Here is an 18,988-nt window from a genome sequence, read left to right as displayed (position 1 = left end):
TCTTGTGCACCCCACCCAACTTGATCCCTTTTAAACTCACTCACTCATTTGCCCACTCACAAGAAAACACTGCCTAAACCAGCATAGCAACACCATTATTATCGATGCAACGAAACCCAAAAACACTTTTTTCTCTTTAATGTTTATCACCTCGATGGCAGTTTAAAAATGCAGTTATTACACTAGAAGTTATTTTTGTCAAAAGGTTTTGCTTTGTATGTCAATTTCAAACCCGGACATAAGTGTAATGTTTTAGTTTAAAATGACAGTTTGCATGTATTGAATATTACAGACTTCAAGAATTAGAGTAAATGGAAGTAATTCTATAAATTATTAATTATAATTCAAAGGATATTAGGTTGTTGTTAAGTTTCCCAAGATCTTCCCCTGATCTGTATTTAGCTATATGTGGAGGACAGTCATGTCTCTTTATCTTTATGTTGCTAATATGACGAGAATGTCAGATTTGAGAAATAGTAAATGTGGATCTTTGTAGTTTGTAGTATGGATTGAACATGATTCCTCTGAAAAAAGCTGCATTTTTGGCCAGCATAGTTGCCTCCACTTTTACAGTGGTTAAATATATAATATCTATAATACATATATATAATGTATGTTAAGCACAACTAACCTGTTTTACTAACACACAAGGTTCAGCCCGCCTCTCAACCCCAATCATTTCCATACAGTCCCTTATCTAAAGCAGTATGTGATTGGTTAAGCTTAAAGTCTTGTTTGCTGGCTCGTTTACATAATTATCTGTGAAGTTCCGCGTTTATTCTGCACATTCCTCAACTCATACCTCTCGGCTGCACCTTTCCTTGAAGATTATCTATCGTTCAGTGGTTCTCTGAAGGACAGAACTGAGGTGCAATTACAGGCTGACTCACCGTATTGTACCTGATAGGTGTGTAGAGGCAGATAAATCAGCAATATCCTTTATAACAACATTCCCTCTCCCAGAGTGGGTGAGGCCTATACACACTTACCGTACAGGCACGCAGGGCGAGGTTGATCCACATTCCCATGTCAGTGCAGAGACCAAAGATGCTGCTACAGAGTTTGTCAAAGTGATGATGTGGCTTTTATTAAGATCCAACCGTAGGCAGGAATAACACAATCAACACATACAGCACAGCAGCAGATCATCAGCCGCTTCAGATGTGGTTGCGACAAAACAAGGGCTGAAATAAAGTTGTTGAGCAGCAGGGTTATGCTTAAACAATAGCTCATTTCCAAGAACGACTTATGAGATCAGCTTTGCATTTTGACTTGTGATGAAAAATGGATGAAAAACAAAAACAACAAACTGATTCACGATCTGTTCCTCATTACAACCTGTAACGCAGGATCAATGTGCTCAGCTGCAACTTTCAGATTTGTCTCCTTCTAGTGGGCAGACTGAGACTGCAGCAGTACAATCCAGTCTCAATAGTTTACATTTCATTCACTTTGTTCAGGAAGTGCCTTAAAATTCAAATGCTGCAAATGTTGTGGCATCTCAAAAATGGATATATGACCTATGGACATTTATAACTTCTACTCTGTTACCTGCATATTAAATACATGTCTATTTACATTTTGAAAAAACTGATATGAAAGTGTCTTTACTTTCACTTCAGCCTCTGTTTTTTAAAGTGTAGATCAATGCTTCAACAGTCGCTGTCTGAAATACAGTTTAGGCATCAACATGGACACGGTGTTGATGAGGCAATGACATAAAAATCAAAACAAAGAAAATCAGATAAATATTTCATTATGTAACATATTTATCATGCAGGCAGCACCGGTCACATCTGTATTTGTCTGTAATGTGTGTGTGAGTCTGTGAGTCTATTGTGTTCGATCTCACTTTACAGTTTCAATAGTTTCTGTTTAAAGTATATAAAGAACAGTCCTCCTAAAATAACAATTAAGCAAATATAACAATTGCCTTTTTGCAAATATATATTTATGACCGCTGAATGTTTTATGCAAAGATACAAATGTTGATTGCAGCCGATGACATTGGGACCTCTGTTCCCCGCTTTACGCCAGGTCTGCGGCGCTTCGTGATGATGTCACAGGGGTCAAGGTCTCAGAGCTCCGTCATCAGGAGGGCTCTTAGTATTTTCTCTCTGTCCAACCTCATCTCCTCTCCGCTACAAACAAAAACAGATACGAAGTTTAGAAAAGTGAGTCTGCATTACATTTTTCTTTATGTAACCAGCTAAAAGTCTCATCGAGATTAAAACCTCTCTTTCACGACTCGAGATGTGGCCAAAAGAGCAGCATAAAAATATTTTTGCTATAATAAAGACCATAAAGCACTGACAGGGTAAGACAACTGCATTACAAAGGCAGAAAGACGTAACTACAGAAAAAGCAATAAAATAAGTTATTTATTTTGGGCTAGTTATTAATCAATGTCACAGACCGTCCTTACATAAGTGAAAATAAACTGATGGTTATTTAGGTAATCGATTCATCGTTTAATTTTTTTAAACTAAAATGCCACATGCATTTTCGTGCCATAAGCTGTATAATAGTCCATGTATTAATCTTTATTATACAGTCTATGGTTCCAGATTCTCAAATGTGAAAATCTGCTGTGTCACACATGAGGAAACTGAATATATTTCGATTTTAGACTCTTGGTCAGACACCAGGCTGTGCGGAATATAACAGACATGTTTTTTACTATTCTCATTAGATAGACAAAACTATTAATAGCTTAATTGAGAATATAATCAGCATATTAATCAATAACGAAAATAATTTATTAGTTGCAGCACTAGTTATAGGTTATGCGTCTTAACCTGACCACCACGATGCCCCTGAAAATGCTTACTTCAGATCACTGCAGGAAGGTTTTTGCAACAAACGTGTCCCAGAAAACATAGAGGATAAAGGTGTGTTACCTGTCGGTATGTGCGGCAAGATAAGGGGCCAGGCGAGGAATGGAGCTACGGTAGTAAGAAGGGGAGAGGTGGGGAGAGGGCAAAGGAGAGGGACAGCATGGACTACCCAGCTCCAACGCTGGCATATTATCCACCTGAATACACACACACACACACACACACACACACACACACACACACACACACACACACACACACACACACACACACACACACACACACACACACACACACACACACACACACACACACACACACACACACACACACACACACACACACACACACACACACACACACACACACACACACACACACACACACACACAGATATTCCTCTGTTGACTTACAGGTGATGCTGAGAGGCTGAATTAACCCCCAACTAGAGGAGTGGAGTGCATTCAACAAACATGCATTCTTAAAGGGTTCTAAAGGAGTGTGTGTGTCTGTGTCTGTGTGTCTGTGTTTGTTACCTGTGGGTATATGGACGGCTGTATCTGTTTGTCCAGAGAGCTGGTAGATCCTGACTTTGCTGTACTCTGGGAGGAGATGGCTGCAAGTGCTTCTGGGAGATTCTCTTCATCTTCGTGGTTACTGTACGAGTAATAAATTCAGATAGCACGAATGACTAACACGACCTGCAGGTTGACCTGAGTACCATTTTCAAATTTTCAAAGAGGGGGTGGTGGCAACCCTTTTTTTTGCTCCAAGTCTACTCTTTGGAGTAATCATTTTCAGAGTGCAATGTCAATCTTGTGAAAGCTCAAGTGCTGGTTGGGAGGTGATGTGTACTCACAAGCTGAACTGTCTGACCAGTCGTTTTCTGCGGTTGGTGCTTGCATTGGCTTTGGGATGCAGCATTTCTGGTGTCGGGTTGCAGTCCTGCCAATGTGGCGTCTTGTCCGCAGTCAGACTGGATGCAGCTGAGTCTTGGGAGGAGCTCTGATACCTGAGGACCAGAGTCATCATCACACAGGGAGAGAGTCAAATATGTGTGCTAAAACACATGTAAGCATGTAAAGATAGGATGAGGGCACCAACCTGTCGTTGAGGGTTTCCGTCGGTGCTTCCTTCTTCATCGTGTGTGAGAAGAGGATATCGCTGTTAGTTACGCTGCACAGCACACATGGTTTAGGTGGAAGTCTGCTTTGGTACTCACCCTGAAGGCGGCCTCCATCTGGGCCTTGAGGATGTTACACTTAAGATGATCAGGGAGCATCGCTGGGGAGGCAGGCGGGTGCAGAGACTTTTCAGACAACTGCTTCTCCTCACCCTGGAAGAGGAACAGGGAGGGAGGTAAAGAAATTTATTTTTATTTAAACAATGTGTTTATTGAGTTTCCCATTTTGATACATTAAGAAAAAAGAGTATGTATGTACAGTATATATAGTTAGTATATATGTGTGTGTGTGTGTGTGTGTGTGTGTGTGCACCGACACATAGAAAATATGCATTCCCAATACAGTAACTCATTATTATCAATGATATAATCTTTGTGCAATATCTATAAATGCATATCCAGCATCCTTTAGCCAACTAATTAAATAAACTATATAGATAAATATATATATATATATAAGATATATATATATATAAAACAGTCATCTACACAAGGTAATGAGAATTATATCTGCCAAAATGAAATAAATAGAAATATAGTAAAAAAGATTTCAAAAAATGCAAAGGAATATATATATAAATACATAAATGCATATACACACACATATAAATAAGCGCTTGGATAAAAATAATTTAATTTTAATTAATTAAAAAAAGTGGGTAAAAAAACTTTATTGTGACAAGAATGGGACGACTGTGTGTGGGAAAGTGTCTGACCTTGTTGTCAATGTTGACGTGCAGCGAAGGCCAGGGGGCAGAATCACTTTCTGACTCCAGAGCTTTGAGGAGAGACTGGGAGATGTCCAACTCATCTGCAGGGCAGTGAGGAGCTCTGCGTTCTAATGCACACAAAGTTTAATAAGATGAAACGCACTACGGCCTACATCTTTTATTATATAGACTGCTTTTTTATGGACACGTTTGGTTGTTTAGCTTGAGCAGGCTCATTTGTTTTCTTCACCTGTTTATTAAAAAGTTGATTGTATCAATGTATTATATTAATGATTTACATCCACAGTGGCACATTATTATAGAAACTTTTGTACATAAACAGAGCAAATCAAAATTGTAAAGAGGGAAAGAAAGAAAGAAAACATAAAAAGGGGCAGTTCAACCACATCCCAAAAACGTATTTTCCTGTCCTCTATCTAGCCAGATGCAGTCCTCTGAAAAAATGGATCCCAAACGTTAAGCTAATCTGTTTGCTGACCAACACGCAGAGATGAGCATAAAAAGAGCATCAGTTTAAAGTCTGGACACATCACAGATTGGACAGCTCTCCCTCAGCCTGAGAGTACTCACTGTTCCTGATGTGCGTGTGGCAGAGCGTGTCCTGGCTGTGTGTGTGGCGACGATGATGGTGGTGGATCTTGCCAGAATACAAAGTCTCATTCTCTTCAACGCTGAACTGATGGTCTGAAGCAGGACTACTCAGAGGGAAACTGAAGACGACACGTGCGATCAAAATATACATTTTTTTCATTTTCTACAAACTTTTATATTCAAACAAATCATTAGTAACTGATTCTAATCAAACTGCAGACAGATGTGGAAGTTGGCTTTTAAAATAAAGAAAGACAGATCTTTGCAAATGTTTGCTTTATAAACGTTTTGTTTATTTGACAAGCAATATTGGCAACATCCCTAAAGGCATCATGTGATCTGAGTAAACGTGGGTAAAAGTCCACACAAACACAACTCAACAGCAAAACATTGTCCACATGTTGCGTCGACAGGTTGATTCAGCGTATCCATAACCTGCTATAACAATGTAAAGTTTATTCAAAAAGCTCTCTTTGAAAGTCCAACACCACATATGAAGGACTCTAGTTCACACTTCTATTTTACACTCAACTACAACTACACATCTTAAAGCAGCTTAATCCCAAAACCAGCATACAGTGCGTGGTCAACTCGACCCCCTTGAGAATTACTTAATTCAGCACTCGCATTAATTTATCTCAAATTAAAGTGATTTGGATAAATTAGCTGTCATAAGATTTCTAAGGCGTGAAGACACACTTAATCTTGGAGCTTCGAACATATTGAAAGATTAAAACACCAACCACGATGAGATGGGAAAAGTCCACAAACAAAGCAAGGCACAGCTATTAAACCTGCTCCTATCTTTATTTTATTTGTGGGTTTTCAAAAGTCTGACGCTTTTTATTTGCATATGAACGGCAAGAGGAGAGTGTCGCGTTTGAGAGTATCTTTAGACGCTATAGCAAAAAAACAATAATAGTGCAATCGATTTCTTTCACTGTTATTGTTAGCATTTGTCTTACTTCAAAAGAATAGTCATGCTCTAATTTTGGATTAGTTCCCATAATTTGGGGGAATGTGTAAACAGGAAGTATAATGTAATTAGCTGTGAGCTACATATTGATTATGCCGAATCAGTCGTTCCTGTACCCAAGAATATACACACGGCTACCACTGCATTACTTTGACACTGAAGAAAACTTAAAGAAGTCATGATTCTCAGGCAACTCCTGGAGTAATAAGGAGTGTCTCATTTTTCCAGGGTTTGTAGGTGGATTTATGGATTTCCTGCTGAGATACTGATATAATTTCAAAGTGTGAGTCACACAAAATCTATGTCTATCAATGTCTGTGTTCAAACTAAGCAGGAGAACGATTTTTGACACATTTGTTGCAATCTTTTACAAAGGGCGGTCAGTTTTAAAGTGCCTTAAATGCCTCCATCAGCTGTTTGTCACAGTTGATGCAACTGTTAACCGCGTTGATAAGCGGGACAAACTAAAAAGGCTAGCTTCCTGTTTATTTTCAGAACATGCACCTAACATGCAAACATCTTTGCCTTGTGTCTCTCCCTCTGCACCGATGTTTGGGATATTTCATGAAGCCGTGCACTGAAACACATGAGGGGATGTGACAAACTGATGATGGCAGAGGTGATGAGGATGACGCAGAGTCCTTCCATCAGGACTCGTCTCTCTGAGACACCGGTCCGTAGTAATTTTTCAGTTTTAAGAGTCTGCGTTGGAAACAGATTCCCAGTTTAAACAGAGGTCAAAGTGCGGTCATGACCTTATCCCTGTAAACCACACTGATGGATCCTGGGAGGGAGCCGCTGGTTCGCTCAGGGACGGGAGGATGACTGGACACCGGACTCGCGGACTCAACAGAAGGCCTGAACGTGATCGGGAGATGGACATCCACACACAAGACAAGGAGGTAGACAAGACACAGACATGTGAGGTTTATGAGTGATATGAAGTGTGATGAAAAACAGATAACATGGAACGTGAGATGAGTGAATTTCTGAACGAGGACGCCCAAGACTGACTCGCATCATCTTCCAGGAAATAAGTCCACAACAACGCCCTCGAGTGTCTCACTACCCTGAGCTCGGCTGACTTACCTGTGTGATGGTGTGTGTCCGGAGGGCTGCAGGTAAACTGGAGGCGTGAGCGTCGGGCGGGGTGGGTGCCACGGCTCGTGGCCAATGGGAATGTTGTGCTGGTACTGGAGGGGAGGAGAGAAGACGGATTGAAGAGACGCTGAAATTAAATGTTGTCATAAGAGCGAAGCCAGATCAGTGGCTGTTGCGTGTGTGTGTGTGTGTGTGTGTGTGTGTGTGTTTATAAAAGTAGGTTATCTGAGGTCACTCACTCGATGTAGGCTGGGATCAGGGCTGGCGTGTGAGCTGGAAAATACGGACAACAATCACGGATAGGCTAGCAGATTAAAAAAGCATCTGAAAACATTTTCTTTATCTGTTTAAGTGTTTTGAACAGTATCCTCAAAAGATGTGGGGAAAAATCTACAAAACCATTTTTTTTTCTTTTACAAAGAGCTTTTTTAGTGTTAAGATTATCCAGACCGTTATGTGGATTAAGGTCAAGGTTAGAGGATAAGGACTGAATGTAATAAATGGAATGTCCTCACAAGTATAGTGAAATGAATGTGTGTATCATGTATATCTGTGGGTGTTTTTCTGTATTTTACCTGATATATGATGGCTTGGCTGGGGAAATGGAAACTAACAAAGGAGAAAAGAAGAGCAGCAAGAACATTACACTTTACCTTCATTTATCTTTTATTTAATGGGAGTCTGTTTTTCATTCCAGACTCTTTTCATACATGATACTCCGGTGCTCAACACTTGAATCTTTGTTATATTTTTGTAATGCAGGGCTAAATGACTGCTCCAAATCCTGATTAGAGGCTTGTGGGCTTGTGAAGCGCCCGTAGCTCACAGAAGATGGGAAGTATGAGCGAGTACTGCAGGTGTTTTTGACAACCTGGCTTAGGAATAAAGAGCACAGAGCTGTTTCTTCTTATATATGTGTATTTTGGGTTTCTATTGGAACATGTTTACATGCTTTAATGTTCAAAAAACACATTATTTTTCTCATAATGTCTGTCTGAAGATACCTGTATTCATCCTCTGTCTCAAAAGGTGAGTTTTAAGCACCTGTCTCTTTAAGAAGTTGTTGAACCAGTTGAATTAGTTCTCAATTTTAGTTATTTTTAAACATTTTCTATTACAATTTTGCAGAATGTAGCTTTTCCTTTTACTAAAATACACCGAATGCAAATAGTATGTGACCATTATGAGAACAGGAAAGGAAAGGACTATACAGGTGCAGTTAATCATGGACGTTTGTATGTGCTGATAAGACTCACCTTTGCCCAGCGACTGCGTGCGGGAGGGGTACCTCTTGCTCGGCCTTCTCTCGAATGTGCTGGCTCTCCTCAGTCGGCCTCCATGAGTGGCCTGATACTCTGTCTTACCGCTGAGACAAACACACAGGGTGAAAAGTATTAAAGCTGTAACTACACAGCGACCGCTCCGCAGTCTGACTTGAGTTACTTCACTTTAAGGATTTAAAAATAAATTAGTTTTAAATTTGAGACAGTTTTTATTGTGTCTCTATCAGGAAAACTGCTTCTAAAATTGTTTAATATGATTTTTTAAAAATCATTCCTTTAAGTTTGAGAGGTTTGATGGGAAAGCACAGGTAAAGCAAAAATACATAATAATTCATATGAAGGAATTGACATGTTTTTTCAGATATTTTTATTTAAACAAATATGCATCTTTTTATTTATATTTTACTCATATGCATATTTTATCATGTATTTTATATTCTATATTTATAGCTGTTTAAATGTATTATTCCAATATAGCTGTTATTGCTAAATTCTGTGTGTGTACATTTTTTTAATTCAGTGTATTCTATCCGTGCTTCTGTGTGTATATTTGCATATTTTTTTCTGCATCCTCAAAGCACATAAACTCCTGGTATGTAATCTGTTTAAATACTTACTTCTATCACAAAGTGCTAATAACAAAAAGCCCTAGATAAGTTATTAGATCAATTACATAACCTTCTACAGGTGTTTGTGTTTTTACTTCCACCCCCTGTAACTTGAGTTATTTATCCACTGACTCCAAGAGAAAAGCAGACATCACAACGCTTTGTTAAGCTGCTCCAGCCAATGACTGGAAGTGCCCTTCAAGTGTGAGAAATTTGCTCTGACCATCTCTGATAATAGTCAGAAGAAAACAAACAATATAAAGGGAATATCTCAGTCGCCATAGGAACTGGTCCATGTAACCATAGATACACTGTAACCATAGATACAAAAGGCTCTATTTTATGTGACACACTAGTTCCCTTCTCCAGTGCTGGCCACAACTACCTGTGAGACAACTTGAGTTATTCTTCTTCAGTGCACTTCAATCATACACTTTATGAGTTATGAAGAACAGGTGCGTGTGTCCATCTCCGAGCTCTACCTGAATCTGAAGCGAGAACCAAGTCGTGTGAAGTCACTGCGGCTGGCCTTGCCTGTGGTTGGCTGGCGTAGCCGGAAGAAAGCGTGGCTCTCCACGGCGCACTTCCACAGGTGTTTGCAGTTCTTCGAGTTGTCCAGCTGGAACATAAACGTGTGCTCCTGCTCCCGACCCTGCACAGTCAGAGGACAACAAATGCATTAAGCTTCCTCGTGTATGTGTGTGTGTGTGTGTGTGTGTGTGTGTGTGTGTGTGTGTGTGTGTGTTTGTGTGTGTGTGTGTGTGTGTGTGTGTGTGGTTGTTTGCATGCAGGGTGTGTGTTAGTGACAGGATGCAAACCTGATCGTCGTCCTCCACCACAACCAAAGTGAGTCGGCTCTTTTTAAAGTCCAGCCGAGTGATTTTGGGCCTGGATAACACACCAAGAAACACAAAAGCAAGGACTTTACATTAGTACCTCATGTTGGTTTAAGCAGGTTGAGATGATTAGAGCAGTGGTTCCCAAACATTTTGAAATGCTACATAAAATGTAAAACAATTCATATATAATTCAAAATGGCTTAGAAATGCGTTCGATGTACTTACCAAAAGAAGAGTCCGATTTTATTGGAGCCTTCAAATACTAAAATGCCAGTAGGAGTGAGACCGAGTGCATAATCTCCTCCATCTCTGCCCTGAAGACACAACACACACACACACTCAGCCATTAAGTTGTCTAACACACCTGTAATGTAGTGACACTTATGATAGTAAAACAAACTCACGCACCTTGACAAAGTGCATATCTACTCCGTAAAGTTCCAGCCACTTGCATTTGTTGAGAAAAGAAATCTCTGCTTGAGATGGACTCTTTCCCCTGAGGATTTAAAATGAGACACCATCATACTGCGTTTCCACAATAAAAATATCACATTGTCGTGGCAACCTGCTTTAAAAAAAGACAACTATCTAAAACGCCACTTTCTGCGTGACCTCCACTGGTAATTGGTGTTTGCTCTGAAGGAAACACTCAGTGAGTAACTCTGGCTCCGTCCCTGACTCAGTCTTGGTGTTGTGTGTGAGAATGAACTCAGTGTGAGTTTGTCCTTGTGTGGCTCAGTTGGCTCTGTGAAGCGGAGCATATGTGTATGTAATCTAATCCGAGATGGGAGCAATCAGACCGCGGCCGGGTTAAATACTGCCTAGAATCAATCAAGACCCTCCAGGGACTAATCCCTTAATCCTTCATACAAACCAGTGAGAGCGAGGCTGAGGAGGAGGAGAGGACGGAGGGAGAGTGAAATTTAGATGCCTTCAACAGTACAAACTCTGGTGCTGAAAGGCAGCAGCAGAATGACTTCCTTTCCTGCTCAGCGCTCAGACTTTTTGCCCCAGTTTTTTCGTCCAATGAGGAGATAAACCTACTCAGGTCACTGGACGCTCTCCAATAAGTTTTGTGGCAACTAGTGCAGACGCATGTGTAGAAATGTCCTGGATTTTTAGAGTTGACAAAGTCCCATTTTCTACAAGTCTGACACTAAATTCATTATTAGCTTCAAACTCACCTGAGGTCCAACCACCTGCCGAAGATGTCCGCCTCCATGGCCTCGCTCTGTTTGGGGGTGAAACGAAACTCAGACACCAGCTCAGGAGAGTGCTCCAAGGGGTCGCAGTCTCCCAGTTCACCTGGATATGGATGCACACAAACACGTCTTAATATCTCAATTTAAGACAGATAAAAAATAAGATTTTTTTAAATACAGATGGAGCAGAGCAGCATGACTCCTCACCACTTACAGCACCATTGTGCCGTAGTTCAGCATATTTCTGCATGTCTGCGTTGTAGTTATCACATTATATATAAATCTAACTGCAGACTGAAACCATTTTTTATTAAAGTGGTTTTTACTTCTAAACACTTAAACTGTTTCCCTTGTTGTTGCATTAAGGAAGCTTTGACATTTGAGATTTGAGGTCGGGCTGCAGAAGAGAAACCTTTTGGATGTAAGGAACCACCAAATTCATATTGCAATCATATATTTCTTGCTTTTTTCTAACCCCGGATGTGAAAAAAAACACACCACTGAGAAAGAAACCAGACCCTCACAACTGCTTTACCAGCCAATGATAAGTTAGGCAATAAATAAATAATCACTTATATACAACAATTAGACTTTCATATCACAGTGAAATGAATGGAGATTAACGGCTTCCCGTATATTATTAAAATAATTAATCTAAAAGTCTACTTACTCTGTAAACAATACCCCGCCAGCTCTACTGAGACGTCATACGGACATTTCAATCTGACCAGAGAAAAAGAGACACCGGTGATGAGCTGTTTTTTAATGCAAGTGCATTCATAGTGTACATGTTATCATGTGTTAGAACGACATACACATACACTCTGTGTGTGTGTGTGTGTGTGTGTGTGTGTGTGTGTGTGTGTGTGTGTGTGTGTGTGTGTGTGTGTGTGTGTGTGTGTGTGGGTGTGTGTGTGTTAAGGAGAAGAGGAGCAACCCTTTTCCTAAAATAAGCAGACCTCCTCTGTTCCTGATCTTGAGCTTTATAATAGAGATGGACTCTGGGGATCCGTGGCCCAGTTAGAGTCAGGAGGAGGGAGAGGGGTAACACTCTGTCTGAGTGTGTGTTTGTGTGTGCAGGTTTGTCTTCTTGTGTGAGAAAGCAGGCTCCACTGTACAGAAGTCCCCCAAACTCAAATGTAGGTGACCTGCCTGTACACTCCCGCTGGTGAGTGTGTTTATACCAGGTTTTAACGCTACTTGTGAGAACCAGAAGTTCTCGCAGATGAGGAGAAATAACCCGCAAAGGACTTATGGCGACTTGTTTTATACTACTTTATTTTAGGAAGAATGTTTTTTTTTCTGTTCACAAGAGATTGTTTAAAACTTATTCAGATATTTCACTTTTATTTTACTAAGCAGTCCAAGACTATATATCGTCTTTTACACTACAATAATGAGGTTGATACTTCCTACAAGCGCAGAAGGCATTTTCTAGAATCTAATAGACTTTTATTTTAAAAAGTGAGATTGCCGTGTCTTTTGATAATAAAGCAGGTAGAGGTGCTATATAAATACTGTGAAATATCAAAACGCTCTGACAACGAGAGTGCAAATGTGGGAGACCCAAAAGCGCTGACCAAGTTTGAGTGTTTCAAACAGGGTGAATACAGGTATATTCAGACAGTATGAGGAAAACTATAAAAATATAGTTGTTTTTTACATTAAAGCATGTAAACATGTTCGAGCAGAAACCCAAATAATCCAAAATACCCAAAGTATTAACCTGAAAATGAACATAATATGGGAGCTTCAAAGTTGTTCAGCATTCATCATCTTATCCTTTAACCCCTTCACATTACAGTTTTATTATTTAATTTAAAAAATAAATAAAAAAATTTATCATTTTAAATTCATGATCATATTTAGTATCGTTGTAAACTTTTGGTCTCTCATTAGAATAATTATCAGTATGTTTCAAGTGATGAAGATACTCATGAGTTTCCGAGAGCAAATTAACGTTTTTCCAAAAATGCCAAACTATTGACATTTTATTATTCCTTTAAATGTCCAAAAAATATGTAATATAAACACATGCATATACTATATAAAATGATGATATATGTGTGTATCTATACATGTGCATCTGTCTCTGGGTGTATGATATTGTAATTTTCACATTTGTATGCATCAACGGCCACAAAGGAACTTACTTGCCAGACAGTATATCTTGTCGAAGCTGCAACACAAACAGATATCTGTCGGTGTAAAACAAACAAACAACAGAGTGAGAGACTCACACTGAACAAGAACGTAAAACAATTGATGTTTTCCTCATCTCTGACACATCATTTGGTTTTACAAGTCTCCATTCGTCTGGCCTTGATTTGAATCTGCCCACAGCAGCAAAGTAATTAGCCCCATGTCCCCTTTGGACCTCCACACTGTGCTCCTGAGAAAACCAGATGTGTGTGTGTGTGTGCATGTGTGTGTGTGAGAGAGAGAGAGAGAGAGAGAGAGAGAGAGAGATTTTTACCTTGTAAATTCCTCATGCAGGTTATTTGGCTCCGAAGAGTAAAATTTTACTCTAAAGAATAGTCTGTATGGAGGCCCGTCTTAAAGGGAGAGAGCAAATATGAAAAATAAGGTGAGGTAGTAATTCATCGAAAAATGCATTCAATCAAATTAGATCTTCTTATGATTTATTTTATCCTTTTCATTTCATCCATCACTTTCAGACAGGTCTAAATCCTTATTCATCCACATTTCTTTGTAACCTACTTTATGATTTCTTTCCTGTTTCACTTCAACATCAATCAGACTTCCTTTTGGGCTCCTAAATTACAAAAGGACCTGGCGAGCAAGTAGGACAACATCAGTCTCTTCCTGTACCATTCACTCACCCTCCTTGTTACAAGCTGGAGAGCAAACAAGGGTACGGCTCCCAATGCACATGCTAATCGCCATGTCAACAGCGGATAATGCGCCACCTGCTCCCCACTTACCTGCTTCCACATGCACATACAGCACACTGCACATTTAGGCCTAATTAGAAAAACAAACCGCATTGAAACTTACCTCGGATCTGTTTCTTTATAAGCTTGGACATATCCAGCCAGTGCTAGAAGGGAGAAAATAAGAAGAATAAGGTGAAAATGAATGATATCTGTTTGTGATCTATACTGCGAGAGAAGTAAGAGCTCGTTACTCACTGAGACTTGTTCTGTGTCCATGTACTGCAATCCAAAGTAGTCTGTCTCCACCAGATCTATGTGATACATGATCTGGTCAAAAAGGTCCTGGCCTTTAGACTTACTCTACAAAAAGAAGAACAAAGCTTATTCTTAGCTTTCCTGCTGCAGTAACCTGATCTTCTCTAAATAAATTGAGTCTTAAAACTTGAGTTGAACCATTCAGGTGGCTACCGCATTTCCCTAAAATTTAGGCATGAAAGACCAGGTTTCTGTAAAAGGAGCAAAATGGCTTAAAGTGGATGTTTGTGTGCGTGCATGTGGGTCAAAAAGAGAAGGGAAAGCCCGTGAGCGACCATATTCTGCCAATAACACACATGCAAACAACAACCGCAGTTACGCACAACTGGCATCATTTTGTCCCAGACTTTATCTGAACGATTCATGGCCAGATGCGCCTCATCGCCCAGCATGAGGACCTCACCCCAGTCTGGCCCTTAAATCACACAGTGGGTGTGTAGAAAGATGACAGCCTTGTACTTTGGATCTTTGATAACCAGTCTAAACTTCCCGGTGAGTGCATAAACGTGTGAGGAAATCAGTGGTATTAAGGGATTGGGGACAGAAATATTCTGCAGCATGTAGTTTTAGAAAGGCCGATTTGAAATCATAGCCTCTATCACATGAGTGCACATGCAGTGGCAACAGTTTCACACACAGACACAGACAGACACACACACACACACACACACACATATGCACACGCACATGCACACGCACACACACACATACTTGAGGGAATATTTTTACTGTTCCTGTTCTACCTTGTGTTTTGTCTGAGGTGACAGACTTGCCTTAATAGGTGAGTTTCAGCTGTGTTCAGCTCACCTGACATGCACAAACTTGTTCCAACACACCTGTGACTATAAGCCGCAAGCCTGACAAGCCCTGTGTCTTTGTGTTATCGCTGTACTGTAATCTCCCAGTTGGACTGTGAGAGAAATACTCTATACCCTGATTACCACTACAGACCGACCCCAAGTGTTTCAGAGGTGACGCATGCACGCAGCAGCTTCAGTGACACACGCAACCTTCAAAATGAAAACATCTTACGAGAAGCCACATACGCACGAATGCCCACACACCAGCTCATCATCCCACCATCCACGCTCGTACTGTAGCTCTCGTCTGTGACACAGAGCCCCCTCACATAGTCGTAAATCAGAACAGGGAGTCAGGGAATAGAGGGAGATGGATGGAAGAACAGGAGGACGGTGAGGCAGTGTGAGAGTAAGATGATGAGTGAGGGAGCAGGCCGCAGAGGGAGCGTAGAGAAAGATTAGGAGAGGGAGAGCGGAGATTGCTTGAGGAATATCAGACACAGGCAAATAGACTGAGAGGAGAAAGTGAGAGGAAGGTGCTGTAAAAGAGCAAACAGGAGGGGCGGCCTCGATTTCCCAGCAGTCAGAAATGGGGAAGTAATGTGATGAATTGGCTGATCATGACACCATCTGGAGCTGCCCCTCTCTCTGTACAGCAAGAGGCACATGCACCCATATATATATATATATATATATATATATATATATATATATATATATATATATATATATAAATGCCAAACTTCAAATAAAAACATTATTGAGGACTTTAACTTATAGGATGCAACTGATTATTCTGTCTGTAGTTGTTTAGGACCAATAAACAACCAAAACATGGTAAGAACAAAAACCAAACACACGTCTCAAGTTGCTCATTTCCTTGAGCAACTTGTCCAAACTGCAAAGTATTACATTTAAAGCAATATAAAACTGAGAAAAGTAGCTTGTCCTCACTTTTCATAAGCTGGAACCACTAGTTTTCATTTTTGATTGAATAAGCAAATCAAAGTAATCAGTTGATCCGTCAACCAACTAACCATCTAATCGACCAAGCGAAATGTTTGATCTAATTGAAGCTGCTAGAATAATAGGAAAGGGGAAATAAAAAGCAGTGTAGGGCCTGATAGGACAAAAACTCATATTACATTAGATATTCTCAAACCAGGTTTGTGCTCAATTTAACTTGTACTACATTATAATAAAACTGAAATTATTCAGATCAACCTGAGCTGCAGGTTCTCATTGTAATTTGAATTTTAAAAAGTTGAAAGTAAATTGACAACAACTCTTACTCCAGGATAAATAGGATCAATTTCAGCCCCTCTGTCCCTCACTTTTACCAGACCTCCACAAGAAGCCCCACAACGTCCCATACGGGGTCCCCGGGCCGCACTTTGACACACGCACATTGACCTAGACTACCAACTAGTCCTGCGCCATGTCTACTCTGTTTACACGCAGAGCCGCTTCACTCACGGGCAAATCCACGTTGACATCCGAGCCGTCCAGCAGCAGGACGCGGCAGGTGATGGTGGTCCTCGCCGTCCCGGCCGCCGGGATGTGGACCGATGCTCCCCCGCTGACCACGGCGGGCGCGTGTACGACCTGCTGCTGATGGGCCAGGAGCAAGGGGTTCCCATGCACCCCACCTGCTCCTCCTCCTCCTCCCCCTTTACCGTCCCGCTCGTCCCTCTCTCCGGTCTGGAAGCGACTCCGGGAGCGGCGGCTAAACGTCCGGCGCAGAAAGCCCATCATCTTCCCGATCCACGAGGTGAGGAGGTCCGCGTTGTGCCCGTGGAAACTGTTCCGCACAACAGTCCGTGAAGCCGCGGACCCGCTTTTTCTCCTTCTTCTTCTTCTTCTTCTGCCGCCGCCTCCTCCTCCTCGTCCTCCCCGGGGCGAGGAGTCACTCAGCAGGCACGGAGGAGACTTCAGGGCTGCCGCTCAGTCCTCAGGCTGGATGTCGGCAGCAGCGGGGGACTCCAGACGCATACTAATGAAACTGGCACACACCGACCACCGAGGCGCCAACCAGTTGATTTCCAATCATTTTTGCCCCGGTGTGAACGACAGGACTCTCTCACGGAAATAAAAGCAGCCCTCCTCCTCCTCCCCGTCCTGTCCTCTCCCGTGCACCTGCCTCTTGCTCTTGCTCGCTGTTGCGCACCGACTCTAAAATCCCGGAGAAATCCCGTCCGACGCTCCGCAGTGGGAGTCACACGGGGCCGGGGACGGTGCCGGGGGGCAGAAAGTCTTTCACCTCTGAGCTGGAACCCGGTGGTTTTGTTGTTGGTGCTTATTCTACACCGGCGAACCGAAACTAGTCTACCTCACAGGTAAAAAGTCAACCAACGAAACTGGACAAACAGTGTGATCTGCGCCTGCGCACAAACACAGCGCAGAACAAACTTCTGCTCCTCCAGACTGGCCGACCCCCGTCAGTGCCGGTGAACCAGCGCCGCCTGTCTGTCGCGGGTCCGCCTGGAGACTGGAGAGGGACTAGTTATCATTACTGGTTCCCAAGGTGAGGTTCGAGGCGCCTCAAGGTTCGTTGAAGGGTTTCCAGGAGGTCCCCAAAGGAATGATAATTAAGTCCACGTCTAAACAAAACACACCCCTTACACATTTTTTTATTTGTTTGGATTTTAAAAAATATAAATATTTATTTAGGTACCTATTCAATTATATTTTCTGTAAACATTTGCCATCATGAAGACCTAAGAGGCTTTCTCCATACTGTCAGAAATACAAATCTGGCTAAAAATATTGACTATTTTTCTTTCTTTTTTTCTTGGTTAAAAAAGTCTAAAAAATGTTATTTAAAATCAGCCTGTACATTATTTTATGACTGTATCTTTATGATGAAACATAAAGTCAGTACCTGTAAATCAGAAAAACATAAATTTCAACACCATACCAACAGAAATAAATAGGGTCAACCAAAATGAGTGGTTTTTTTTAATAAAATATAGACAAAAAGAAACAAAAACATATCTACCATTTCCTTCGAACCAACATAACATGTATCTCATTCTTCCATATGCAGCAATGTTTTCTAACTTCTTATAAATCCTGTGAAGAAGGCGCTCCAGGTGTTTTCTGTCCTAAAAATAACTTTCCGTACGATCATTATTTCTGTTTGGGCCGAGTGCATGTGTACATTTAACTGTAGAAAGACAATATGACCTCAGTGTGCTCTGACCGGGTCCTCGTCTACACTAGAAACACACAACCCCTCAGATGTGCACCTATTGGACAATGATTTGTGTAAATTATGAGGTAAATGATGAAATTCTGCATCATTCTGTAGCACATTTCAGAGGGTACCAACTCTTCATGCCTGCATGATACTGTATGTAAAAAGAACTCCAGAATAAGAAGTGCACAAATATAACAACTCTATGAATTATACATCATACACGAATGCCATAAACCTGCAGATGTGCTGAAATCCTCACCGCAATATTACATTTTGTTATAGTGTCTTTCTTTCTAAGCAATATTTTCTCCTCACCAGACAGTTTAGGCTGATTTGTGATGCAGAAATAGTTTCACTGCAATGATGCCAGCTATAGATACACTCAGCTGAAGGTTAAATAAGCAGACTACCCTGCACTTCAGTGTG

General features: G+C 41.1%; 1 protein-coding gene across 1 annotated transcript; it reads right to left on the bottom strand.

Annotated features, from left to right (window-relative positions):
• Positions 1-2,077: 2,077 nt before the first annotated feature.
• On the bottom strand, positions 2,078-17,714 carry epb41l4b (erythrocyte membrane protein band 4.1 like 4B; the record flags this gene model as incomplete). Its single annotated transcript, XM_083918065.1, has 22 exons — positions 16,840-17,714; positions 14,504-14,608; positions 14,370-14,412; positions 13,828-13,906; positions 13,505-13,549; positions 12,022-12,074; positions 11,334-11,454; positions 10,558-10,645; positions 10,375-10,463; positions 10,129-10,198; positions 9,793-9,962; positions 8,676-8,785; positions 7,995-8,028; positions 7,659-7,692; positions 7,408-7,511; positions 5,322-5,461; positions 4,737-4,858; positions 4,013-4,173; positions 3,697-3,849; positions 3,374-3,494; positions 2,901-3,034; positions 2,078-2,141 (listed from the first exon to the last, which is right to left on the bottom strand). The coding sequence occupies exons 1-22, from the start codon at positions 17,116-17,118 to the stop codon at positions 2,078-2,080; spliced, it is 2,319 nt and encodes a 772-aa protein (XP_083774191.1). The 5' UTR covers positions 17,119-17,714.
• Between the last annotated feature and the right edge of the window lie 1,274 nt (positions 17,715-18,988).

Source organism: Echiichthys vipera (genome assembly GCF_963691815.1).
Source record: "Echiichthys vipera genome assembly, chromosome: 8".
NCBI lineage: Eukaryota > Metazoa > Chordata > Actinopteri > Perciformes > Trachinidae > Echiichthys > Echiichthys vipera.
This window is presented reverse-complemented; position numbering and strand designations above follow the sequence as displayed.